Consider the following 27,274-nt stretch of genomic DNA (forward strand, 5'->3'; position numbering starts at 1 on the left):
TGTGTATTTTTCTTTTTTAACTATATTTTTTGCCCATTTATTCCCTTGTCATCTTAGTTATGTTTCGCTGATAAAATTCCATGGTTGAAAACTGTATTTTAGTCTTAGTTAGGGAGAAGCTCGTAGTAGCATGGTTTCCAAATGAGCTTCCTCGCCAGGAATAAGAAATGAATTGTTTTATTCGCATATCAATACTGTAAATATTTCTGGCGAAATAAATAAATCAATCTAAATTAAACAACCTATACTTTTCCAAACCTGACTCGCACAGTCCTCCAGATTAGTATTTTATAATCTTAAATAACTTGCTTTTTTTGTAACTCTTTTTAGCCTTTTTATTGTATCCTTTTACTTTTTTGTTATATAATAGGGGTTAGGTGTCAACTGGGACGAAAGTTCTGTTCCTCTCTCCTGCCACTCCATTTTTACTTTTTCGTTCTTGGTACTGTGTAATGTAGATTACTTATTTGTATTTGTTGAACTGTGGCGAATGTATTAAACTTAAACGTAAACTTAAACTTGAACACCAAACGTAGAGATGACGTGTCTTACGCAGGCACCAAATGGCCCACTATGCTAGAACTTTTCCTTGTTCCTTTCGCATGAAGCCACTAGGAGTATTGCTGTTCGTCCAATGTTGGGTGCAAATCTAACACAGGTTAACTCTCTTCCCTTCCCCCCCTCCCTCCTAGGATTTAGTTGAGTGTCCCTGTTAGTTCCTAGTTCCCAATTATCTTCATGGGTGGAGAGAGACAATCTGTGGAGAATCGTGGTTGTTTGTTGATTGAGAGAAAATTTACATCTGGAATGTAAACTGGCATTTAACGGTGTCACTCAAGTGGTAAAATGTTTAAATACTTACGGTATTTTCACGTCGTATTTCAGCCCATACTAGAGGCAGGAGCCGTTAACTTGTTGTCAAATCTAACCAGGCGCTCAGAAACTGCTCTACGATTAAACGGGGTCTGGGCTCTAATGGTAAGATTTATGAATCATCGGCGTTCTTTCTTCTCCTCTTGGGAGTGGAGCGACAAGACTTATGAATATAACAGTGAAACGTTGGCGAAAATCGTAACATGACGCGATCGTTTGAATTTGTTTGGTTTATTTCCATCTGTTAGTGGCTAGTCAGAATGTCACACTTGCAAGTGTAGCGAGGGGCCGAAAATGAGCAGGGTTGGCGCCGTACCGAGAACGCTCACCTCCCACCGCTGTGGTCTGGGTTCGATTCCGGGACCTGGTGTCGCGTGTGGGTTGAGTTTGTTGTTGGTTCTCGTCCTTGCTCCCCGGGGTTTCTCTGCGTCCTCCGGTTTTCATCCCTCCACTAAAACCAACATTCCAATTGCAATTCCAATTCGACCTAGAAACAGTGGACAAGAAGAGTCACCTCGGAAGGTTCCCTGGCAAATTCCTTTATTATTATTATTATTATTGGTATTATTAGTATTACCACTACGTTTAGAACAAGACAGCATTACATATTATTGCGCATTCATATTATTGATTTCAAATGTTCGCCCGTTGTTGGATGACTTGTTAAAATTTACAACATGGAGACTGCAAAATATAACAACCGAACGTTTTGACTTGCAGTAAAAACAAAGAAAATTAGGGCGAGATTCTTGAATTTACTTTACACTTCATTACTTTAAACTTCGGCCTTGATCTTTTTCGAGCGTTTTTATGACCCGAGATCAAGTCAAGGTCCTTCCGACGCAATTAAAGATGGTAAGAGAACTCGCTAATATCCCGCCATATAGAAAACTTGAGTTATGAGCAAGGTGTTTTGCTTTTATTATACTGTGTAGAATATGGCTTACCAGGCTGATGAAGGAACCAAAAATAAAATCCTTGAGGTTCTAGGACCAGAACAGCTCTTCAGGTTTGTACATGTAACATGTGAGATTTTGTTAAAAGCGCATGAAAAGGTTCAAAAGAAGGCATGTGTTAAGGAATAGAGCAGATATTGACGTGGGTCAGATTCGGTTTCTTTCAAAAGAACAATAACATGCAACCATACAAACGAGAGTGCCTCTTGCTGCCCAAAAAATCTAAAGCTTGAGTCAGTAGATCTGGTCGCCATAACACCAAGGTTTTCCTTCTTTTATCATTGGGTGACTTCATTTTTTAATGGTATGCATTTTCTGAATTCACACCATTGCAAAGGCCCCCCTCAAAGGCCCCCCTATTAAAGAAAGTGAACTATTTTTTTTTTCATTTTGTAGCCTTCTTGACGATCCAGACACACAAGTGACGATGAAAACGCTGGGACTAATGAGGAATCTGTTGTCAGGGCGAGAGGTAATTCCATTTGGTAGTTTTTTGATTTGATAAATACTTTATTGACTAAGCTTGTTCGACCAATAAAGGCTCTCATTATACGAACTGTACGACCCGTGTGCACCTTTATCGAAAAACACTAGACTAAAATTCCCGGATGAGGGCCGTGCGTGTTGGCGTGAGAAGGGCCGCACAAAAGCCACACGGCCCCGCGAGCTCAATGAAGAAAGGAATGTAAAAAACGAAAGACGATCAAAATTATTCACGTTCGGCCCTACCACTCAGTCAATAAGAAAAGTATTTTGGAATTTCACGCGACTCTCCTTTGAGTCATAGGTTGCGTGACATCCTTCAGAACAGCTGCAAAGTAGACTGGATTAAATATTACTAAGTAACAAATTGTAGACGAATTAAATGTCAAACACACATGGGAAGGTTAAGGTACAGCGTATGCCTCATTTAAGAACACGCTTTGAGCCGCAGATTGCGATGCTACATTTGGGGGAGTACCCAAGAGATTTCTCGCTCTTATTTGTTTGACCGTTATGTGTGGCATAGCGTAGCACAGCTTCTGCCAGAACCACTTGTTGTTGACGCTGAGATAAGTGTTGGTGCGCATGTACAATTTTATTTCTTCGTCAAGCTCGTCCATATTCACGTCATCTAACAGAATAATGATGATGTAATTTGTGCGTTCCTCCAGAACCTTCCGATGTGCGGCGCGGAATTCTAGCAAGCACCACTCGCTTTTTAAGAAGTTATTGGATAACACCATGATCATTCGCTTGCTTTGGTCGACGCTCTTGAAAATATTTTCTTGTATCGTTTTCCCCACTTGGAAGTCTCGGTCATGGACACACAGTGTGTAGGGGGGGTCGTGATTTTCAAGTCTGTCCCACAGAGTGTTTAACACCCAACGGTAGTCATTGCCGCTGTAAGACACAAACGCATCGTATAGTTTACTTGGGTCTGAGTCGTCTATGCGATCAAATGGGTGCCAATTGAAGTGAGTGAACAGAAAGACTTTCATTTCTCCGTGGTATCTGAAAATCACCAGGAAAACTATGAAAGTCAAAACCAGCGAACCTGCAAGAATCATAGCGATTATTTTATATTCAGTTCCTGTGGACGGCGGATTTGCATCATCGTCTGCAGGAATTTGACAAACAAATTCATTATCTGGTAGGCTGTAAATTGGTTTCCCCTGAGCATTCTCGGAGTTGCACAGAACGTTTTCCATGTTTTGAATTCTAGTTGCCTCTCTTCGTAGCCAATGCTTCATCCATTTTGTTGTACAGTCGCATTTGAAGAAGTTGTGGTTTAACGCGAGAATTGTGAAATTAACGTCTATGATATTCTCAGGTAGACTGGTCAGTTTGTTAAAATCAATGAACAGAATTTTGATTCGTGTTAACTTTTCTACTGTGGACTCGTTTATTACATGGATATCGTTGTTAGTTAGATAAAGGGCTGTGATGTTTTCCAAATAAGGATGTGGGTGAATCTCCTTGATGTTGTTGTTCTCTGCGTGAAGAACTACATTACCGTGTGGAATCTTGGAAGGCAACTCCGTAAGGTTTCTTCCTTTGCAGTGGATGACCACAGCTTCATCCATAGCTCGTACATAGCACAAACATCTTTGAGGACAGTTGTTTAGATTTTTCTGGCATTTGAACTCTTCTTCGTGTACAGATAGTATCGGTTTATCGTTAACTTTGCCAGGAACCGTGCATTTCCAAGTTTGAAAGTGCACCCTTTGAATACGCGGATACTTCAGCATCAGTACTCGAATCCAGCGAGCCAAGAACAAGATATGGCAATCACACTCCAAGAGGTTCCCAGTCATGTCGATTGTGTAAATTTGTAGAAGAAACTCAAACAGAATTATCTCTGTCTTGTTGAGTGTCTTTACGTTTATTTTCGAAAATTTGTTATTAGCGAAGCTGATGTGATTAAAACTTTCCTTTAGTCTAAACTCTGCGGAGCTTGCTGTGTCACGATGGTGGTACAAAAACGTGTTCGGGTCTATTTCCTTGAAGAGGTTTCTAAGGTCCTGAAAAGTCAGTTGATTGAATGACAGGTTTATATCTGTGGCATGCCGTTGCAGGAATAAAGATGAAGGAATCCGAGTTATTTTGTTGTTTTGGAGGTTAATCTTTTGCAAAGAACTTGAATCGGTGGGGAAAGCGTCATCTTCTATTACAGTGATTTGATTATCATTTAAATTCAATACTTCACAAGATTTTAAGTTGTTGAACAATTCATTTGGAACGTAGCCCAGTTTGTTACCTCCTAAATCAATTCTTTTGATGTTTGTCAGGTTTTTAAAAAGTTGGATTGGTAAAGACGAAATGTTGTTGTTGTCCAATCGTAATACTAGGAGACTTCGGAGTCCTTGGAATAAATGTGAAGGCAAATCACTCAGCTCGTTATTTCGTAGGTTTATTACCTGTATTCCTTTTAAACCGAGGAAACACTTTGGTCCAACTACTTTTAGTCCATTTCCCTCCAGATTTAACGCGTTTAGAAGTCCTTTAAATTCGTGAGTCGCTAAATCTACGATGTTGTTATACGACAAGTCGAAGAATCGTCGGTACAGCTTCGGGTTAACGATGGTGCCGAATTGATAGTGGTGATTTGCAGTTGGCGTTCTTTCCAGTCCTCTTGGCAGTTCAAGGGTGGTGTTGCACCAAGGAAAAGGTGGTGGTTTTGTAAAATTGTTGTGGGGAACTTCTAGAGATTGAAGTAGCGGCATGGTGTTGTTTAGCTTTGCAGGGATTGACGAAAGCTGTAGATTGGAAAATAAAACTTCAGCCATCTTTGGCCAGGCGTATATTCTAAAAATGTTGGGAATGCCTCGTGGGCGAGATTTGTATACTACTAGAGTACCAATGTTTTCCAGTGCTCGAGGAGAGCTAGCTTTTAATTTTCTGTTTCTTCCTAGCAACGTTGTGTTCTCCGACGCGTAAAACACCCGAAAATCTGTAGCTTGCCCCCAGACAGACAGGGCCTTTACTGAAATGCTGCAACGTCCCAAAATCTGCATGTAGAATATGACGTTTTTCTTAGTGACATTTAAAGAATTGTTAACAGAAATTTGCGTCGGGGTTAAACAGGCGGTGGCAAGGTATAGCACGACATCCCTGCTGGCTGGTAGTAATTTTAAAATCTGGTGGATGTCCATGGTACACGGTTCACCCGTGTTGCTTCTTATCAAACATACAACCTTTTGTGTTGGAACTTTAACGAATAGAGTGGGTGCCTTCGTCCATGTGCAGTGGCGGAATGCATCACAGTGTTTTGATTTTGCACTTTTTTGGCTGGTGACTTTGAACATGCAGAAGGTTAAAACGCAAATGATTATTTGGTGGTATCCTTTCATTTCGAATGCAAGAGAGCGGCGTAGTGGTCACGACTATTTAAATTAAACACGCAGCCGTGAAGTGTTGATTAAATTACCATTGTGCTACCGTCCATGTGCAATATTTACATCCAAGTAATTCTCTTTTCTTCCACTGACACTGATAGATGCGATGTTTCCGTAGTGTTGATCTTTTTCTGCTAGAGAATGTCTTGGCGTGCGTATTCCTCGGGCTTAAGTTCAAAGTGACTTGTTTTTCCGTTATTGATAATATATCTAATTACCATTCGTGACATATCATCTCAGACGATGATGTTAACAAACATCTATAATTAGATCCAGCCATGCTACCGTTGTTTCACAGTCCCAGTCCCTCAGACAGGTCAATGAGATTGCTTCAACTTCGAGGTTTGGTGTGTGTTGGATCTCAGACATGACGGTGATATCGTCGAAAATCATTAAGAATATTATTTTCTATAGTAAACTTTATTCATCAAGCGGAAGTGCACAAGATGTGTTGGTTGGGGGAATCCCCGCTGAAGCTTAACATAAGTTTGCTTCAGCGGAAGTAGTTTTTTTTTTTTATGACAAGAACAAATTACGCGTGAACTTAAAGGAAGGGTTAAGTGTTTTGGACCAAAAATTAGGAAGATATCTTAATTCTACAGATATGTTTTCAGGTAGACTATTCATTTACTTAGTCAACGAGAATTACGTCAAGTCATTTCCATGAGGAAGGGGTTGGGGAATGAGCACTTTCGGGCGAAGGGCGAATGGATGTTAAGCTCAGGAAAATTAGTCTGTGTCTTTGGCTATCGGTTTCTTGCCTATTCAAAGCGAGATTTTGAAGAGTATTTCGGCGACATTTCCCGGTGATTGGCGCACGGATAGCATTACTAGAATTTTTTACAAAATTTTAGACATGAACTTGTGATTGGTCACTAAGTGGTGTGCCAGGTAGGAGATAGTATCAAATTATACTTTAAAAGTTGAAAGTGCCAACGAATTAACACTCTCCCTTAAACGGATTTTTCAACCTTTGAAACGTTTATGTAAAGGAGACGGGAGTTTCGATTACGTGCGCAAGAGACTACAATGTAGTTTCAGTATATTCTGTACTAGGTACCAGGCCCTTTTTCCGAGTGTGCTTCTGTAACTAATAGAGAAATTCCTCTCATTATCGCACTCACATAATCTGTGTCGCTTGTCAATACCCCCTACTTCAATGTTGGCACATAGAATGCTTTTCTAACTTTTTCATTCAGCTAATCGGCATTTAGATAGCTTGTATTTGCTTCGCTCACAGACAAAGGAGACCCTTTCGATACGATGTAAAAGAACTAAAAGGCTTCAGCCAGGTTAGAGAGTGATCTTCAGCCGGTTGTTAGAGGCTGCTATTGTTTTGTTGAGGTTTATCACGGGGTAAGGCATAAGGTGAAAAAAAAGATGTCGAGAAGTTACACATTCCCAGATTAAGTTTAAACTACCTTTGGTGTTTAGCTCCCACGCAGCGAGTTCGTCCATCAGCTATTTTTCGCTAAATGTCATTTGGCCAAGAGACTAAATCCTTAAATCAACATCTCTCCTTGATAAAGCGCTATAAACCGGTCAATTATGGAAGATTTTCTCCCAATTAAATCAGCGACTCGGTGCCTTCATCTCTCATAGTCAGTGAAGCGCTTCGAGTTGCCAGGAGTAGATATGAGCAAAGAAAAACAAGTGGCTTGTTGGGGAGCTGGCCTTTTTTTCATCGAAAAGACCTTTCTAGACGAAGAAGAAAATTTTCATTGACAAGAAATAACAAAATCCTTAAAGGACGAAAAATCCATCTGATTACTATTAAATAAGCACTAAAGTGATTCATTTAAGAATGATTATCTATTGTCGGTAATCTAATCTTACGCTGTTCCTGAGAATCCAGTTAAAATATCACACACACACACACACACACACACACAGACACAGACAGACAGGCCAACAGACAGACAGGCCAACAGACAGACAGACAGACAGACACAGACACACACATACACACACACACAAAAAAACAGTGATAACCACAGCAACAGCAGCATAACCAACAAAACAAAACAAACAGAACGGGACATAGACGCGGTTGCCAAGAGACGGAGAAGAGCTTAATGTCTCCTACCATTTTTCCCACACAGCTGTAATAGTAATTTGCTTGAAAAGCAAAATAATTATTTTGGCTCTAATAGTATACATGAAAAAATTTCTCAGTTCTGATTGGTTAAGATGAATGCAGTTTTCAGTTAATTCAGTGCAGAAGAGAGTTAATTCAGTGCAAAGAAAGAAACAAACCAGACATTCTGATTGGTCAGAATGATTGGTCAATGTCAAGGTCGATGTCAAGGTCAATGTCACTTGCAGGGTTTGAATAATAAAAATTTTTGCACCTTTCTTCTGCGTAATTATGGAAGGTACCTCGTATTTTTTCAGGTATATTATTAATACATAATCACATGATTTTCTCGTGCAATTTGGAATAAATAAGCAGTTGTAAATTTCCTCAAAAATCACAGATTGCACTCGCCCTACGGGCTCATGCAATTTTGTTAGTCTTTGAAAAAATGTACTCATGCTTAGTTACTCCCAATTGCACTCGAAATCATGTGATTACCTATACGAATAGTATATTGAATCCACAGAGCGAAAGTAGAGCGACAATTTTAATGACGCTTCTTTTTTCCCAAAGCTGTTTTGAACTTGTCAGGCCTCATCAGTTGAGCATGGCTAACATAATGGCTCATGCGCAGTGTCCAGTGTCATAGTGTTCCTTTCGGGAATATGTTTAAAATTACTTATATCTTTCCTTTGTGACGTGCAAGCTTTCGAGCCCTTCAGCTGACTACAACATTTCATTAATTCTTTTGCCTTAGGACATTGATCGTATCATGCTCCTTCATGGCCCACGGATTATGGATGGTGTGAAGCCGATACTGGACAGCGAGACACGAACTGAGGATGTCAAAGAACAGGTACAAGAGAGAAAGATCGCTAAAAGCTCTTTGCTCAATTTTACTGTGCGATTTGTGATTCGCTGAACTAGCAAGAACACCTAAACCATCGCTAACCTGTAAGTGATCGAATGAGCACTTGCTTCGATAAAGTGACCCTCTAAAGTGATCCCCTCCGTTACTTAAGAAGAACGAATTTTTTTTATCTGCCAGTTTCTATTGTGCTACCGAGTATTAGTATTTTGTATTTATTCATTCTTAAACGTTTTTGTTTTGTGTTTCTAGGCGCTGTGCGTGATCGCCAACATCGCCAATGGTTCCTCAGCCAAAGAATTTGTGATGAGAGACGAGAGCCTACTTAAACGACTCATGCATTACATGATGAACGACAGCGTTAAGCTACAAATGGCGGCCACTTACTGTGTCTCCAACCTAGTGTGGAGTACAGAGGATGGTGCTGTGGACAGACAACAAAAACTTCGTGATCTTGGAGTACAAAAACTTCTGCAGTCTCTACTTACAACATCAGACGTTAATCTGTTTGAAAGGTACAGTCGTGATCTTTTTATAGGAATGTTTATATTATGAGAGAGCCCTTTCTGGGATATGTTCTAGCCACAGACGGTTAACGGAGAACGGATGCAACTGCTTTTGGCCTCTTTTGACCACCACCAATCAGTCGGTACTCCCCAACCTTCACAAAACAGTTGCAAAGTATTTTTTGCCGAAATAATAATAACATTTCCTGATATAATATTGGTTAGCTTCGCGTTTTTGTTTGTGGGAATTAAGGTTTTTTAGACTTCGTTAAACCACAAGTAATCGCATGAGGGGCCGCAGCGCAAAATGCCATGATAGACAAGACAGTTCGTACGGAGAACTTATTATACGAAGATATTAAAGCCCTAACCAAACCCGGGGATGCCATTTATCTCCAGGGCTTCCTGTCGGAGAGCTCAGTTTTTGAAAATTAATCAAAAGCTTAAATGCGGATAATTTTTTTAACCTGAACTGTTGCCAAGCTTTGATAGTTAATGCTTACCGTCTACAGCGTCATTTCTCCCCTAAAAATAAATACAGTTTTTTTAGCCTTTATGCTGGCATATTTTAATTTTGTGCTGAAAGGCTTCCTATTACCATTGAATGACGTCTAACAATGTAGAGAATCATCATACCATGTGCATTTTATTTTGGAGTTTTGTTTCAAGGGGAGGACAAGGACATAGTCTTGTTAGAAGCTTTGTGGTTTGAAGGGGAAGATTTATTGGGATTTATCAGAGAGGAAACGCAGTGTTTACGGTATCCCTTCATGCAAAGAAGACTACTGTACACTCCGACTTCTCAGTAGTGGGTTATGGTTCAAAGGCAGCATATATGTCGTTGTGTTCAACCTTTTGTTAAACATTTTTATTCCTATTGTCTCCGCAGGGTTAAAACTGCTCTTCAACAGTTCACGTGATGCTATGTCGCCAACGAAATCCTTGTACAAAGTTCAGCTTTTTAATAAAATGGTCATTGTTTCACTTTTCACTAGTTATAGCAAAGCAATAATGGTAATACTGATGAGAGTAATTGAAATGATAATAAAAGTGATGAGACTTAAAGTAATAATATTTAAAAAACTAGTTGAACTTCCACTTTTGACCGTCTTCATCAGGGCATAGGGTATCCCACCGAAGACCGGCAATTCTCTGAGATTCTAGTGGATCTTTCCTAATTCCGAACCGTTTAACAGTCTTCTTGGAGCTACCATCAGAGTTTCACGTGGGAGTTAAAAAACCTTCCGTTTTGGCACAAACTAATTATTGTACCATCGCATATATAGTGCATACTAAAGTACTGTGATAAACCTACTCTCTTGCTCATCTTGTTACGCTTACAGTGAGCTCTTATAGCCACGAAACTCTTTTTAAGACTTACATTGCTACAGAAAGACATCTTTCACGAAGATACGAGACATCCTAATAACACGCAAGGACGTGCCGAGTGACTATTCTCTTACTCATACCAAGCATAGACATCAACACAGGCTGAACCGCTGTTCCCACTTTCGGAACAGTCTTTTAGATCCTGTCCGTACCATATCTGCAACTCTTCGTCTCGAGACACAGACAATGGATTGGAGAGGGTTTGGAAAGCCAGCACTGTGGAATTGTGGCTAGTCCCGTTGAGACTGTAAAAGTGTTTTTTGGTGCCACAGTCGTGAGATTGTGAGGCACGAAACCCTTTTAAGTCTTTGACGGGAGGTAGAACGACGGTTTTAGTGGCATCTGTTATAATTGTTGACAGCTTTTTGCCATATGGTGCATAAGTGCAGCCCCAGAAAGATGGACCCGTTTCTGAATTGCAGCGTAGGGATCCATTTTTGTGAACAAGCTTCATTGTCCTGAGGCTTCCACTTTTCGTGATTATGATGGAACCATACTTGTTATTTTTGGCTCCAAAGCAGACTGGGTCCTCGCCATTTACCTTCAGCCAGCCATCTGTAATAAATTAAAGAAAAATTCAATTGTAAGCAATCTATGTGGCTGCGGTGTTCTTGTAAGGAGTTGTGTTTCTTAGCCCCTACACCATCCTTAAACCGAAGTTAGGCTTATTACACCTATATGTTGCAAAGGGTTGGTTGGAGGGAAGAGTCCCTAATGAGTTTCACAGGAAACAGCCGAGACCGTGACTGTTTCTTTGTCTCAGGACAGTAATATGCCCATATTTGTGATCAGTCACATTGAAATCACCGGTCGGAACCAGTACCGTTGTTGAGTGCGGTACGCGAGGTTTAAGAATCAATTCAGACTACCTTCACAATAAGCCTCAATTGACCCACTTTTCCCATGGGACTGAATCCAGTATTTCTTGTATTTTATAGCACCTCCTTCACTCGCTATGATCTCACTGCATGATTCAGCGGGAAGCTCTGGTATGGATCCCAGTGGTACTGAACGAAATAAAAAACAAATGGGTTACTGGTTCAAAAGGGTTGGTCTTGAGCGATGTCAGCTAGGTAAGTAGTAAAGTCGAGGGTTATACTGGAAAACTACCCAAACTGAAGAGTGAGCGACTAATACCCCTCTTTTGAACCGTGTCATTGACATAATCCCATTTCTCAACAACTATCGAACCCTCCACCATCAGTCTCTTAAGGAGACTGGGTTGCAAGATGCAGCTCAGCCAGAGATATAATGTGCAAATTGTTAAAAAAAAAACCGCCCCGGCCGGACCAATACTCATGGTCTTGAAATAACTGAGGAGAATTTGCTACCTTTCTATAATATCAAGAAATGGATATATATTCTAGTCTTCTCGGATAAGGACGAATAAAACTGTAGGTCCCGTCTCCTGCAAGGTTAGGGGTAGGAGACGTTAATTTCCCACGCACGAGATTACTGTGTGGTGGATGTCCTCCTCGGGGTGGGATGGTGGGTACAAAGGGGTTAGGTGTCAATTGGGACGAAAGTTCTGTTCCTTTCTCCTGCCATTCCCGTGACGAACAAATTAAATTCCTAAAAATTCCTAAATTCCAAAAATCAAAACACTAAAAGAAAAAAAATTAGCTAAAAGAAATTTATCATTAAGACAAAATAACCCTTATGTATGTTGTTTAGCTCACCAACAAGCTTTCTAGAGCTTAGTTGGTGGAGTATCCGATCGCGAAATCGGAAGCTCATAGAAGAATTTCGTTGTTTGAGTCACACAAAGGTCTAACAGCTCTCTTTCTACACAATAGCAACCTCTGTTAGTAAGACGCCTCATATAGTATCTCGTCTCGTCAGGCAAAAAGTCTTCAGGTCTTGCTTCCTTTGTACGATTGTTCAACTCACAAATGTTTTGACCAATGACGAAGTTGTAGCTTTGACACGTGACTTCTTCCGTGCACTTGAAGTAGCACGAGTCATGCGGTCCAACTCGTACGTTTTTGAACGTATGACCTCGAAGGTACATTCCTTTGACAGAGTATTGCGTTGTGTGACAGGGTCCACCAACATTACTCGCACGAACCCATGAAGTGAAAAATACGGTTACCAACCAGAACCTCAAGTTCAAAGGGATTTGTTGAATAGAGTCCGTCGTTCTTACTGGAGTATGAAGCAGCATTTCTCCTAAATGTGCATGAAGTGTTCACTTCAGTTAGTTACATTATTTAGCCATCTTTTGGAATGTCACGTAACCAGTAGAGCCCTGGGCCTCGTTGTTCGAAGGCCGATTAGCGCCAATCCAGGGTTAAAATTAATCCAGGTTTCTATATTTCTCTGTTTAAAAGTTGTTTTGGGATAATTTTCCCAATTTTTTTGAGCATTTAGTCATCAAATTGTAAACGAATGGAATTTAACTGAATTTTCTTTGGAAGCTTTCAGATCTGAAATCAAATTTCACACTTATCCTGGGTTATCTTTACCCGCCTTTGAACAACCCAGCCCTGCCTGACATCTAAAAGAACAGTCATAAGGGCGACTTAAGTGAAATACGTTAGCAGGCCAGGAATAATTCACGTTCTCGTGATCGAAAGTGTAAATGAGCAGTGCTGACACGATTGGAACTTCCTTGTTTCACTTAAGCCATAGAGTGGGTTCTTTCAATTTTAAATTGGTTTTTATTTCATTTTATTATTTGGTTCATGAGAAAGAAAACTTTCTGAAGACAATTTTCAGCTTTCAGGATACATCAGCATTGTTAAAATTTTTGATAAATATTTTGTGGGGAACTAAAATAGCAGTTCATATTTAACAGTATCAAATATCAAGTAGGTAAATCCAAAAGAGATAGCGGAGCGCATAATCAGGAAAACATGGTTACCTACTAAGTTTTCTTGACTGGGTTACACCAAGTTTCTAACACAAACGTGCAAGCTAACGAAACAGTGTACTCCTCTTGATCGAGATAGACATTTTGAAGCTACCGTTGGAAAGCAAATCTGTCAAGGAATGCTCGAACCTCTAGAAAGTGTACATTAAGGTCTTCACAAAGCGAAATCCTGTAAGGTCTTTCTAATTTCAATTTGGAAATATATAACGGCTAGGAAATTATCAATTTCAGATTTTGATATATTTTTTGACTTTCGAAATTAACAACGAAATGGACTGATGCTGATGGTGATAACGGTTTCCTAGCTGGTTTTAGAGAATTCTATCGTAATTTAAGGTGGCTTATGGAAAGTAGCATCGTTTACGTTGCTTCTAAATTGAAACCACGAACAAATCTCGATAGTTAAATTAAGAAAAACGAGAGAAGTATCACCACTAACATCTTCTTACGTCCGCCATTGATATGATTTAGTTCACTGGTTTGACGTGTGGAGGAAGAGCGATCATTTTGAGTTAAGAGTTGGCTTTCCAAATTTCAGAAATACCAGGACTCCTTTAATGTTATTTTTATTTTATTACTACTTATATTATTATCTTTTCTATTATCATCTGACTGCTGATACGAACGAAGATTGTTATATCTTTTGAAAAAGAGAGAGGTACGTAACAGGCCACGGAGGGTTTTCCCTATCGCCCATCCAAAGACGCAACCCATTTGGTAGAGGTTAGTTTCGTTGTTCGGACGAGCGAAGGATAAAAAAAAAAGGAACCTCCACCTTTTGGTTCGGTATATCTTTTATGATAAGATCTATATAAGTACTTTCTCGCTTATTTTATTTAATTTTTTCACTGGACTCAGAAATTTTGCATACTTAAGCGGAGGATGTAAATAGCTTGACTGAAAGTGAACTTTACTCTGCGTGGAAGTACGTTGTATTCTTTGATAAGCAATTTTAAGAAAGGAATATATCTGGAATTCGAAATTTTCCAGACTCTTGATGATTAAGTTGCCAGTTAAAAGTCGGCGCTACTTTCATTATTTTGTTCTATTTTACTTACAGTTGACACGTCAATCACAGCTGAAATTAATCAAATCATTCTTATTAAAACTCAAGGAGAGCCACCTCTTCTCTTTTATTAATTCTTTTGGAAGGCTGATGTGAGGAAATTTTGTATTAACTACAAAAGATGGCGAAGAATAAGGCATAACAGTTGCGGACACGACGACGCCTTAAAACTCGTTGATCACCTTGTGAACTGATCATAATTTTTTGGCAAAAACCCTCTATTTCTGTGGCCGCTTGATTGATTCTTTTGTGATATTTTCATTCTTCGTGTGTTACGAAAAATGATTCCTAGGTGAGAGTTTTTAGACACATTAATGCGTGCTCGATTCATATTAAACTATTAATGTAGTGTTATCAGATAGGTAGGAACAAGTAAATCAATATTGAATTTGTTGTGTGGCCCTATGTTTGTTCAAGGAGGACAAGGTTCCTACCGCATAAAAATTACACAACTCATGCTATTCAAACCGTCTACAAACTTAAGTAAGTTCAGAGCAATTTTCCTTATTTTCAAGTGACTGCACTGAAACTTTCTCTTCATAGCGGCGATCCCGTTTATCATTTGAAATCAATCACTTTATTTTTGATTGAAAAAACACGCATCACGCTAGGAAGAAGTGCTTGATATCAGTTGACAACGCACTTAATGATACTTTTCCTTTTTAGAGCTTAGTTTTGTTCATGTGAGTGTAGAAATTGCACGTTAGGTCAATTCCATCTTAGGTTCAGTTATTATAATTCTCATTGCAAAGAAGTATCATATTTCTACCTCCGTTGTACACGTCACTCACTCACTCATCCCCCCTCTGTAATACGAACACATGCATAACGTTTTCGAAATTGAAAGAGGTTCTTCATAATTAATTTCTGAACCTTACGAGCCATTCAAAAGCGAGGAAATTATAGCAATATTAAAATTCAGGGTAAACCAACCTTTTCTTTAAAGTAGATGCAGAGATATTGGTTTTCCTTTCCGTTGCAACTGGACGGTATTCGCATCTGTCAGAATTAATGATATATACTTAGGTCAACAAACCAGGATTGAAATTAGAATAGTAATAAGTTAACAGTCACCTGTCTTGTAGCATTATGGAAATATTGTAGTCTCGAATCCTTTTGATATACGGTTACTTCGTTCCACTGAAAATTTTTCTTAGTTTAACGAAGTAAGGGTCATCTGTGCGGACTAAAATTGACCCTGACAAACTTATGGGGTGCCGTACAGGACAATATTGTGTGCCCAAAAAATAAAATGCAAAAGTTAAATATATATGGCATGGATCAAATAAATATATGAATAGAATATATGTGCAACATATATATGGCATGGACCAAGTCATTATGTATCGGCCATAGGACAAAAGTAAGAAAAATATATACGGCTATTGTGCCCGTTATCGCTTTGGCCAGCGGCGTTATTTTGGAAAGCGGGAAAACTTGGTATCTGATCGAGGATCGAGCAGAGAAGGAATAATTATGGCGAACTTTACTCCCACTGTTGACTTACTTGTTCGACAGATTATTGATCATCCTCAATTCAAAGAAGCCTTGCAAGCTAGGTCTTCCGATAGCTCAAGTTCAAACCCTGAAACTTCAACTCAAACATCAGTTTCTGGAACAGGAACTCAGGAAGAGCCGTTCTCAAAGTGGAGGAGCCGCTCTAAATCATCAATCCTGTCACGGGCCGCCATGTTATTTTTTATCAATCTTCCGCTGACCAAGTTGACAATGGACACAATAGCACAATATATTTTTCTTACTTTTGTCCTATGTCATCTATTTATTTATTCAGTACCATGTATTGACTTGGTCCATGCCATATATATGTTGCACATATATTCTATTCATATATTTATTTGATCCATGAAATAGATATTTAACTTTTGCATTTTATATTTTGGGCACACAATATTATCCTGTACGGCACCCCATACAAACTTCGCAATTGGCTGACATCTAAAGCAAAAGTCATATGTAAAATCTATTTTATTACTACACGACTCGGGGAGTCAGAGGGCCAATAACTAAAATCAACCAATGAAAATGCTCTATTGCCGGTCCAATATTCTCTAAGCATTGGACTGGGCACTGTCCCGAATGGTCCCGAATGATACCACACTTGTGTCCCTTTGAATTTCAGTCGTATAATAAATCTCTTATTAACCAAGCTTGCTCGGGACCGTACTGGAAGAATATCGGCCCTCGGTCTTTTTTGTACAGACCTCGCTGTGCTCGGTTCGTACTGTCAAGACCTCGGGCCGATTTTCTCCCAGTACGGCACTCACGCCTGGTTAATAAGATATATTTATCGTATTTGCCACCAAAGAAATACAAATACTATATTTATTATATTGGAGAGAAATGGCGAGGACGCCTAAATTAAGAAACCATGTTGCTTATAACGTATTTCCTTGCCGAGCAGTATATGGCTTACAACAATGGAGCTACAATGGCGAAATAAGTTTTAACTGTTTGCCTTTTTTCACTTGCCAACGTCGGAAATTAGCAACGGAAGGTAAAATGATAGGTAACAGTAAGGTGGATTTATCTGAGTTATTCTTGTTTAAGAAATTAAATGACACTTCTTCTAGCATCTGTTCCATCGACCTCGAGCTTGCGACCGGAAAAAAAGTTTTTCTTTATATTTTGTCAATGAAAGGAGTCTGCTACACATTTTCTAAAACAGTTAGATGATGTGTAGATGGCAGATTTTCTTAAGCACTGCGACTGACAAACTCTAGCTCACCGAATTTTACCTCAGCACACAACAAAATTCACTCGGCAATGAACTTGTCTTCAACTCAGTTATTCTAAATAAAAACAATTGGAAACTTCAAAACGAAATCCTATGTATACCAGCGTGATCTGAGAAGACCTTCCCATCGACCGTCAACCTTAATCTGCATAAAGAAAACTCGCTGAATTAAAATTCGTTGGTCTAAATCGAACTAAAAAGGCTAATGAGAGCATATATTATACTCCAATAGATTCAGTCATCTCTCCTAACGTAACTCGCGCTTTTCTTCCAAATTCTTTCGCACCACCAACTTAGATTATGTGCTTAAATAGTTAGCACTTTTATCTAAGTTCATTAGAATAATTTTCATAGTTAACAAAAATATATTCTTGACCGATCGGACTCATTTGTTGATCTTTTAGATAAAAGATCTTCACCGGCTTCCTGACTATTAAATGCAACACGAACCTTGTGTTGTGGTGAAATGGATTAAGTCCTAAAGTGGTCATATTTTGTCTTTAAAGTGTCCGATAGATTGGTGACGAGTGAGCGGGTGACCGGACGTAAAAAACAGTGAAAACTCCCAGTTAACACTAACGAGTCTCTTACGTCTATTCTAATTTTGTATTGGTCAGCTTTGAAATACTCTTGAAATAATGTCCAATAGCGATGTATACGTACCTACCTAGTCTCCCTCGCAGCCGTTTTTTTTGGATGTCACGCAACGCTCTCCCAAAAGAACGGCTGCTGACAACCGAACTACATTCCTTTCTCCGAATTGGCCAATCACAGCTCGGGTTCCATTTTCAGGAACCTTTTCGCGCCAGACCCACCTTTTGAGACTCGTCCAATCAGATACCGTTTTCTACCGCGATCCTCATGTGGAAAACACAAGACAAATGGCGGTGCTTGAAGGAGCTTTTCGCAAAGCGTCGTCAAAGTTCAAAATTTTCGAGCTTAAAGCTCACCAGAAGCTTGCAATTAAAAAAGTTTTAGTCGGGAAAGAAGATGTTTTTGTTAAGTTGTCTACAGGATCCGGGAAATCGTTAATACATCAAGCACTCCCGCTCGTGTTTGACCGTGTTACCGATGAAAGTGGTCATATTATTTCTCTTTTGTTATTTGTTTTCTTTTTTTTCGCTTTGTTTCTTTTCTTTTTTTAATTTTTTGCTTGATTTAGTTTTCTTTTTGTGAGTTAATCGATTCCCTTTTTATTTTTTCATTCAAAATTTTTAGAAGTGGTAAAGAATCGAGAAGCGTTGAAAACGAAATGCATCATAGTTAATTCAATTGGCAGGTGCTGAGAGGAAAAACATCCAACCTGGTCTTTTTAATAGATACGTGTACTAGCGCACTTTGAGTGTCAGTCCCTTGACAAAAAAGGAACCACCAAAAAATTGCAAGATATCTCCTAAATATCTACATATTTTTAATCTTTTCTCTATTTTTACCGGCGCTGCTTTTTTTTTTTCTTTCAATAAATTTTTTACGAGGAAATGCTTCCGTGAAACATTTGAACGGGCCAAAATGATGTAACTCTGACGATCACTTAGACCTAGATTAATGCTAATTCATGAAGCATCAATTACAAATAGGGCATACAGAGCCAAAGTACTTGGTAAAGTTTTGCCATACAGCGAAGATTATACTATCGCTATCATCATCTAAAGTTTATCGTAGCCATCCCTAGACCGGAATGCCTCTCATGTTATCAGAATAATTTTTAAAAGAATCATCGAAAAACGAAAAGACGGAGCACAACAATGGAACAGAAAAACTCTGAATAGAAATAAAATGGATGATGATCACCAGCAAAGATTAATTATACACAGCACATCATCAACAATTTATCAACTGTATCATACAGAGATGAAGCATGTTTTAGTCATCCGGACTATACCAGAACAAGAAAAAGAAAATGATGATACCTTTCTCAATTTGTCCCTCTGCCAATAAATCGATCTTTTACAAGCAAATTGGCGAGTCGCGAAAAATAAAACTTCGTTCCTTGATGATAAGAACAACTAAAAGGAAGAAGATGATGAGTATTTTGCATCAAAGAATATATTTCGCAATCCAATTACCATTTTCCATTAAATTTTTCAGTTAATTTACTTCGAAGCAAGCCAATAAGAAGAAAAGAACATCGTGGTCCTGCAACCATCTGGTTTAGCATCAATTGAGTCTCAACTAAAAGCAGTTTATTGAAACAGTTTTTCCCTTCCAAACAGTTTTGAGTTAATTGAAAATTATTTTCAACTTGCTGTTATAGCTTATTGTTAACCTACTTTGTGTTTTGATCATTATCTTTGGTTGACATCGCTTTATCTTAAGATATCCTTGTTCCTTATTTCCTAATTAAAATGCGCAAACTGAAATCTACTGTTGATCTTCATTTGCAATAATATTGCCACAGAGAAAACATCTGTTTCGACGTCGACACAACTCGGACTAGTCTCCCTCGCAGCCGTTTTTTTGGATGTCACGCAGCGCTCCCCCAAAAGAACGGCTGACAACCGAACTACATTCCTTTCTCCAAATTGGCCAATCACAGCTCGGGTTCCATTTTCAGGAACCTTTTCGCGCCAGACTCACCTTTTGAGACTCGTCCAATCAGATACCGTTTTCTACCGCGATCCTCATGTGGAAAACACAAGACAAATGGCGGTGCTTGAAGGAGCTTTTCGCAAAGCGTCGTCAAAGTTCAAAATTTTTGAGCTTAAAGCTCACCAGAAGCTTGCAATTAAAAAAGTTTTAGTCGGGAAAGAAGATGTTTTTGTTAAGTTGCCTACAGGATCCGGGAAATCGTTAATATATCAAGCACTCCCGCTCGTGTTTGACCATGTTACCGATGAAAGTGGTCATATTATTGTTATTGTTGTTGCGTTGTACCAACGTGCGGAAACACTCGATAATTCGGGCCGATTTCCTGTACCGGTGATGAGAAGCCACGAACATAACTAATCGGGTTCGCTCCAGCTAGCAGCGGACTGGCAAATGAAGAAGTACAAGTAGTGTAGGAGACGTTGGCCGACCTAAATTGCAGTGTTCTCGAAGCTTCGCCCGGTTTGTTGACGGCAAGCACGTGCTTTTTTCCTCCTGATCTCCATCTGTAGGTCGAAGCAAGCGTTTAGCCCTTGGCCTAGATTGAAAGGCGTCTTGTATTTCCTTTTGATTATTGATGTAATTTACTGTTTCTTATATATTCTGACTTTTATAATCTGTAGTAACCTCTTGAAATAGTGCGAATAAAGAGTTTCAGCTTCTTCTACTTTCTCAGTTGCTCGCTGAAACTTTAACAACCGCTCAAACAATCTAGCGTTCGTGTCGTTGGCCTAACAGTTGACGTCTATGTTAAGCGTAGATTCTATAATTTCAACGAAATTGTGAGAAGTTTTCCCAAAAATATATACTCTATCTTTACCAGGGCACAACGATGAACATGTGAAACATTTCGAGCTCTCATCGACAAATTTCTCAGTGTTTCTCCCAACATCCACATTTTCGCTTGAAACCTTACGTCATTCAGATTTTCTGGTATGTGATTGGTCTGTTCAATAGACCGCGACCAAACCGCAAGGACAATGAGAGAGGAATGTAGTTCGGTTGTCAGCAGCCGTTCTTTTGGGGGAGCGTTGCATGACATCCAAAAAAAAACGGCTACGAGGGAGACTAGTGCCTACCTTCAGCAAGCTCTACCGAGAGTTGTGCTACATCGTACTCTAGTAGTAACGAAGAAATGGACGTTGCGAATATGGTTTAGCCCTACGAGGGCAACCACAAGCATCAAACGAAGATTTCGACGAACACTGAAAAAGACGGTTTCTCGTCTGTGGCGTTTCGGTCAAGATTAGATAAAAAAACTCAGGTTACTAAATGTTTAAAACTAAGAAGATTTGATGAACGAGTGACTGAAAAAGGAGGAGAGTTCTAAATTTTAGGACGCTACGGATAATTGTAATTTGCTTGAAGTTTGTACGATAAAAATGGGTTCGATAATTACTAGGACGCACAGCTTGCTTTTGCAAATGTTAAACTCTATTAAGTCAGATACGTATGCGGACAACCAGGCGGAGTTACAATATAAGATATGAGGTCAAATTAAGGTGTGATTAAGGTGTAATTAAGGTGTAATTAAGGTGTGGTACAAAGTGAGTTTGGTTGTAGAGACCTAAATGAAAAAAAAGACATCCATCAGTGATATGGCGTTCCTAAATGAGATGATCGCCAGGATAAAACGCCAAGGAATTTAGTTACTTTGGATTGTTGTAGGAGTTAACCTCCAAGGAAAGAGAAATGCTGAATATCTTCTGTCTTCATTTAAAAAATATACCTTCGGAATCATCACAGGATACATAGTATTACGAGAGAAAAGCCTTTTTTCAAAGTGAAAGGTTAGCGACTAATCCCTTAGAGAAAAAGGACACCTTCGACAACATAGGGTACATGCGGGCGGAAAAGCCTCCTAAGTGTAAGGTTGCTACCTTTCTATAATCAAGAAATGGATAGATATTCTAGTCTTCTCGGATAAGGACGAACAAACCGTAGGCCCCGTCTCCTGCAGGGTTAGAGGTAGGAGACGTTAATTTCCCACGCACGAGATTACTGTGGTGGATGTCCTCCCTTGGGGGGGGGATGGGTGGGTGTTGGCCCTGAAAAGCCCCTATGGAGAGTGGTGAATTAACCTATATGTATGTATGTATGTATGTATGTATGTATGTATTTATGTATGTATGTTCGCGATAAGAGCTTTAACCGAGTGGGACTGAACCCTTCGCCAGATACAGGAGAAAAGCCTTTTAAGTGCGAGGTTTGTGACAGGTGCTTTGGCCAAGCAGGAAACCTACACCTTCATGGCAGAGTGCACATGAGTGGCGTTCAGTTGCTGCAGGATTTGTCTAGTTATTTCGTACTTAGGTCGCCCTGCGGAAGCACTACGATGATCATATGAAGAAGGCAACTTGTACTATTATTTCAGTTAATCAAAGAATTACACCTATGGAAACAAAATTTCGTGTCTTCTCCTTTTAAATAGACTCTTACCAAAAACATTTGAGGTAAACGTGAATTTAACAACAAGATAGACACATGTTGAAAGATCCTTGAAGTTACTGCCATGCTCTTATCATGAAAAAAAAAGTGCTGTAATTTTGACAATATGGCCATTCCGTGTCCGACTGAGAGGAAACGAAAAGGGCATGTGGCAATATATATATATATATATATATATATAAAAATACAAAATGAAAATGGGAAATGAAGAGGCCGCGTTTGAAAAATAGCTCGTTTCAGAAAAAAAAACGTGTTTATGATATTTTTCTTAAAGGCAAATAGCACAGCTTGGATCCACTTTGAAAGGGAAAAAATTGGGCGAGGTTTAATTTCGCTGAAATAAAAAAGTGCACAAGCTGTTACGAGCCTTCATTCAACTTTTTTGCCGAAGTAATATTGAAAAACGTTCCGATTGTCTGAAGTCATCTCTATTGTCCCGCTCACCAAATTATTTGTTATTTTTATTTTGTTAGTAACTTTTGAAGAAACCCCACCATTGGAGGTAGTAACAATTAACAAACGGTAAACACCACAGCGTACACTATTGAGTTATGGATGCACGCAGGGAGGTTGCTAAGCACGAAAGAAGCGTAAGAGTGCTTAGCAAACCTCCCAAGTGCATCCATAACTCAATAGTGTACGCTGTGGTGTTTACCATTTGTTTTATAACATAACATTGATACATTGTAGCTAAAGAGCTCCCTTTTATTTAACAAATCTTACGCGACCAGAAAAAACAAGCGCGCCCGGAAAAATAGTCTTTGCATTTGCTCCCGTCAGCAGCGTACACCCATGGGCAAATGGGGAACGCTAAATTGACCAATAAGAGTGCGCGTACTTTGGTTATGTTATAACTTAACATAAGGATACAGCTGTCGGCCTTCATAAAAGGTTTGCTCCTAGGAAACAAAAATGGCTAAAAAACAGCGAGAACAAACTACCGCGATACAATGTTAGCTTGTACATTCAGTTCTGTTTACCTAATTCTGACCTCGGGATGGTACTCTGGAGAGTTTTTGCTTTCAAATCCGAAAAACTTCGAGAGCATATGAACGTGAACAAAACAATACGATTGTTTCCAAGGATCTTAGTGTTAGATTAAAACTAGAACACAACAAAACAGATGTATGAGTTATTTTATCTGGATATTCATGCAATTAATTTCTGTTGATGTTTTGCTCACCGTGCTAGCCCAAGTTGCCTAAAAATAGGAAACAATTGCTCGCGAACAGTGACAATTTCTTCCTAATTCAGCCATTCCAACTCCTTTTGTTATTTTAGATGGATTTAACCTTTTTTTGCGTCTAAACAATATCATATCTTGTCATTTCCAACCGAATAAACAACTTCATCCTTACACAATTAGGAATTACCGTAACACATGCGCGAGAAAAAGCCCAGTGGATACACTGAACACGAAAGTGGCGGCCGATCAAATCGCCTGAAAATAAGCAAAAATTTAACAGGTCAATTACTGAGATTAGACTTATCTTGATTGGGCTTTGAATTCCCCGAGGCAAAATAAATTGATAACCTCATCAATGAAACAATGAAAAAACAATTTCAATTCATGAGTGAGAAACAGTCATGTTGAAACTTATGGCTATGAAAGTGGCGGCCGATCAAACCGCCCGAACATGCTTCGAATTCCCCATAGCAAACTAAAGTAATAACTTCATCGATGAAACAGAAAAATTATAGTAAATCATGCGCGAGAAACAGTCAAGTGGAAACACATGAACGCGAAAGTGGCGGCAGATCAAATCGCCCGAGTGAAATTCGAGGGGTCTCTGACTTAATGGTGATAAGTATTTTTGAAGGATTTTTATTGAGAACAACGCACGAAGCATTGATGTTTCGCAAGACATCCCCGGAGGTCTACTTAACAGTAATCTTTCAGTAATGATTGAAATATCACAATATCCTTTTTTTCCTTCTCATTTAGTTTTCTTATGTAATCTATCTTTCTTCTAGTCCACTCAAACATATAGTTTGTGATTCCGAACCAAATTAGAAACTTATTTAATAATGTAACCGACCATTCAGGGGAGATGTCAATCTTAAAGAAACATACTGAAAAGACGTCTACCGAAAGCAATGTGCTGATCATGTGAATCATTAGTCATCATTTAATCATCTACTGCTTGACAGCTGCAGAGTTGTTAAATGAAAAATTGCAAAATTTAATTAAATTGATGCAGGAGATTCATGCAAATCACTTTAGCTGGCTTTAGTTGGTAATCTTCTCCACCATTCACCTAATACAACTCAATTTGGTTTACTTTTCATACTTTATCTATCTTCTAATCTTCCCAAAGTTGTATTTTGCGGTTTCAAGCCAAATAAACAGCTCCGTCAATGAAACAATAGGTGGTTTGCAACCAATCTCTAGAGACGCAGGCAACGATGGTGAAAGGAACAAATGCTGGTGGACGAACAATAGGAGCTAATGAGATATCTATTGTTTACGTCCACCAACATGGCGGCAATGACGTAATGTGATACATCCACGTGAAAAAGTCAAGTGGAAGCACATGAAGATTAGGCTTTGAACTCACCATGGCAAACAAAATCGGCAACCTTGTTAATGATATAATCAGGAATTGCTGAAATTGATATGCGAAAAAGTCAAGTGAAAACACATGCACACAAGAGTAGAGTGTGTGCAAAAAAGCCTCTGAAAAACAGCCACACGTTAGATCCAACTCCTTGATCAGAGGTCCGTTTGATCTTCACTAGGTAACCAACTTAACCTACATGTATCAATTTTTTCCTAGCTTAGTTTACAAACGTTAAAAAGATGGCTAATACAGAAGATGTCCCACTGGGTATCAGTTACATTATCACTATCATCATCAACAGCGTTGCTTGTCCCTTCACAGTTCTGCTCAACGTGCTGGTGATAAAGGTAGTGATGATGAGGCCTCGACTCCGAACCAACAGCAACATCTTGCTGGCCTGTTTAGCGGTGACTGACGTATTAACTGGTCTCTTTGGCCAACCGTCGCATGTCTTGTGGAGGATATTCCTGATATCTGGTCTCAGTACTAGTGAAAAAGTAGAAGATTTCCATTTTAATGTTATGTTTATATTAGCAACTGCTTTATGCCTTCATCTGATATTGGTTTCTTTCGAGAGGCTTGTAGCGATAAAATTTACCATGCAATACCCAAACGTTATAACTGATAGCAACCTGAAAATAGCAGTGTCAGAAGGCGCTTAAAACAACTGTGTTTGTAATTGGGGCTATTATTGTTTGCCTTCTTCCCGCTTGCTTCTGTAGCACCCTGTCAGCTACAGGCCTTTATGGTATTTGTCCCATCAACGATTCACTCTGGCAAACTTGCATACTGTTGAACTCGCTCGTTAATCCACTGATCTACTGCTGGAGACAAAAAGAAATGAGAAAGTTCTTGTTCAGAATAAGAACACAGGTCGTGCATCCAGCCACCCAATGAAGAAGGGCAATATGGCAGAAAGACTGATAGACAGAAAAAAAACGGTATTTCTCGAAGTATTAATATTTCATTTCACTTAATTTAGATTTCAGATTAAATGGTATTGAATATTTCATTCGTCAGTGCTTTATCTTTACACTTCTTCGACACTTCTACGTTACTAAACCATCAAGTTTCCCAAGATTTTAAAATTTATTCTCCTGAAAGAGAACCATACTTTTCCTTTGTGGCTAGGGCCAGGAGTATGTATATTTTCTCACAATTGACGGTAATGTCGCAATCTGATTGGCCAATTTGCCGTTGTCGATAAGAGTAAACGTTCGAACAACGCTGCTCCACCCCTTCCTCAGAATGCCGCCACACGTCCGGGACTTTAATTAGTGTCTAGCGCGAAAATTTAAACTCGATCAAAGCTCAAAAGACAGAAGAGAAAATCACCCAAAACCTGCTGAGAGCACGCACGTTCTCTGCATTTTTGAGATAGCTACTCAAGTTTTACGATTATAGCTAGTAGATGGTCTTGAAGTTTCCCTGTAAATGATGGAGATATGTCCAGAATTGCATGCAGCAACGAAAATGACAGATTTGACGAACTTTAGTCAAAATCGTCGAATCCCCCAAGCTGATTTCGCCAAAATGGTCAAATCCATGAACATTCACTCGGTTATGTAAAGATGAAACAATTTTTAGTGTAATAGAAAAAATCCGAGCCCCAGATGGGACTTGAACCCACGACCCTCTGTGATCTAGTCGGATGCTCTAACCACTGAGTTACTTTAGACTCTATGGTGAGCAAGGGTCAATTTGTGGGCCTCGACTGGAACCGCATCGCGCGGCTACACAGCCGAGTATTGGTAAGCACCTGTGAAAACTCACTAACAGCATCACGCTGTCACATTAAGGCATATCAAGATGCGGCCAACCAACCTCCAAAGTGAACATGTAAAGATGAAACAATTTTTAGTGTAATAGAAAAAATTTATTCACTCGGTTTGACGAAATTTCGTCAAATCTGCCATTTTGTTTTTTTTTTCTTGTTTTTCGGGTTTTTAGGATTAATAGCAGTAGTCTCCAGTTTTTTCTTGAAGGAAGCGTAATTTGGAGGTAATTATTTCGATGTTAAGTTTTTCAGTCAAAGGTCGCTGGACTAAAAACAGCTAGCATGTGGCTTTGGGAACTTATTGTTTGAAGACGACTTGTACCAATTTGCAAGGAAAAGTAAAATGTCAAAGTTGTCGCAAAATTAAACTTTTCAACTTTCTTACTTATGGTGCAGGATTCTCTCTCCCCTGTCACTTGCATAACAAAAGAATGGACCGACTTTGAATTGACGCGAGAGTGTAAACTACATTACTTAATTCCTGAAGCCCATAGCCCTCATTATAATTTAAGGCGCCAAAGAACGTACAATGTACCACCAGCCAAGACAAAGCGTTTTGATAATTCGTTTTTCGTGAAGGGTGCGGCTGTAGAGAACTTTTAATAGAACTTTCAGTCATCACATTTTTTATTTGTATAGTAGTAGTTTGTAAAAAAATTGCG

The 27,274-nt window shown here is 39.2% G+C and overlaps 3 protein-coding genes and 1 pseudogene across 9 annotated transcripts in view; 2 read left to right on the forward strand and 2 right to left on the reverse strand.

Moving 5' to 3' along the window:
* Window positions 1-10,149, forward strand: part of LOC111333165 (armadillo repeat-containing protein 8) — a 25,388-nt gene extending 15,239 nt beyond the window's left edge. For all 3 annotated transcript variants that reach the window (XM_022938689.2, XM_088744465.1, XM_088744466.1), the window contains 6 exons: window positions 886-978; window positions 1,809-1,882; window positions 2,226-2,301; window positions 8,542-8,640; window positions 8,905-9,167; window positions 10,048-10,149. In XM_022938689.2, the coding sequence (XP_022794424.2) occupies window positions 886-978; window positions 1,809-1,882; window positions 2,226-2,301; window positions 8,542-8,640; window positions 8,905-9,167; window positions 10,048-10,078 (636 nt within the window). In that variant the 3' untranslated portion in view covers window positions 10,079-10,149. The remainder of the gene's footprint in view (window positions 1-885; window positions 979-1,808; window positions 1,883-2,225; window positions 2,302-8,541; window positions 8,641-8,904; window positions 9,168-10,047) is intronic.
* Window positions 2,319-6,093, reverse strand: LOC111333164 (toll-like receptor 6). Its single transcript, XM_022938687.2, has one exon. It carries the CDS (start codon window positions 5,660-5,662, stop codon window positions 2,717-2,719), a length of 2,946 nt encoding a protein of 981 aa, XP_022794422.2. The 5' UTR covers window positions 5,663-6,093; the 3' UTR covers window positions 2,319-2,716.
* Window positions 10,000-19,301, reverse strand: LOC111333166 (uncharacterized). Of its 5 annotated transcripts, none has more exons than XM_088744471.1 (6): window positions 19,151-19,301; window positions 15,419-15,484; window positions 14,478-14,497; window positions 12,348-12,716; window positions 11,417-11,554; window positions 10,000-11,102 (listed from the first exon to the last, which is right to left on the reverse strand). In XM_088744471.1, the coding sequence occupies exons 4-6, from the start codon at window positions 12,709-12,711 to the stop codon at window positions 10,618-10,620; spliced, it is 987 nt and encodes a 328-aa protein (XP_088600597.1). In that variant the 5' UTR covers window positions 12,712-12,716; window positions 14,478-14,497; window positions 15,419-15,484; window positions 19,151-19,301; the 3' UTR covers window positions 10,000-10,617. The 5 variants fall into 5 exon arrangements, with proteins under 5 accessions (XP_088600597.1, XP_088600598.1, XP_088600599.1 ...); XM_088744472.1 differs by lacking the exon at window positions 19,151-19,301 and adding an exon at window positions 15,993-16,174; XM_088744473.1 differs by lacking the exon at window positions 14,478-14,497 and having other exon boundaries at window positions 12,438-12,716.
* A 3,573-nt stretch (window positions 19,302-22,874) lies between these two features.
* On the forward strand, window positions 22,875-26,996 carry LOC111333190 (uncharacterized; annotated as a pseudogene).
* Window positions 26,997-27,274: the final 278 nt, after the last annotated feature.

The sequence above is a fragment of the Stylophora pistillata genome, chromosome 14, assembly GCF_964205215.1.
Source record: "Stylophora pistillata chromosome 14, jaStyPist1.2, whole genome shotgun sequence".
NCBI lineage: Eukaryota > Metazoa > Cnidaria > Anthozoa > Scleractinia > Pocilloporidae > Stylophora > Stylophora pistillata.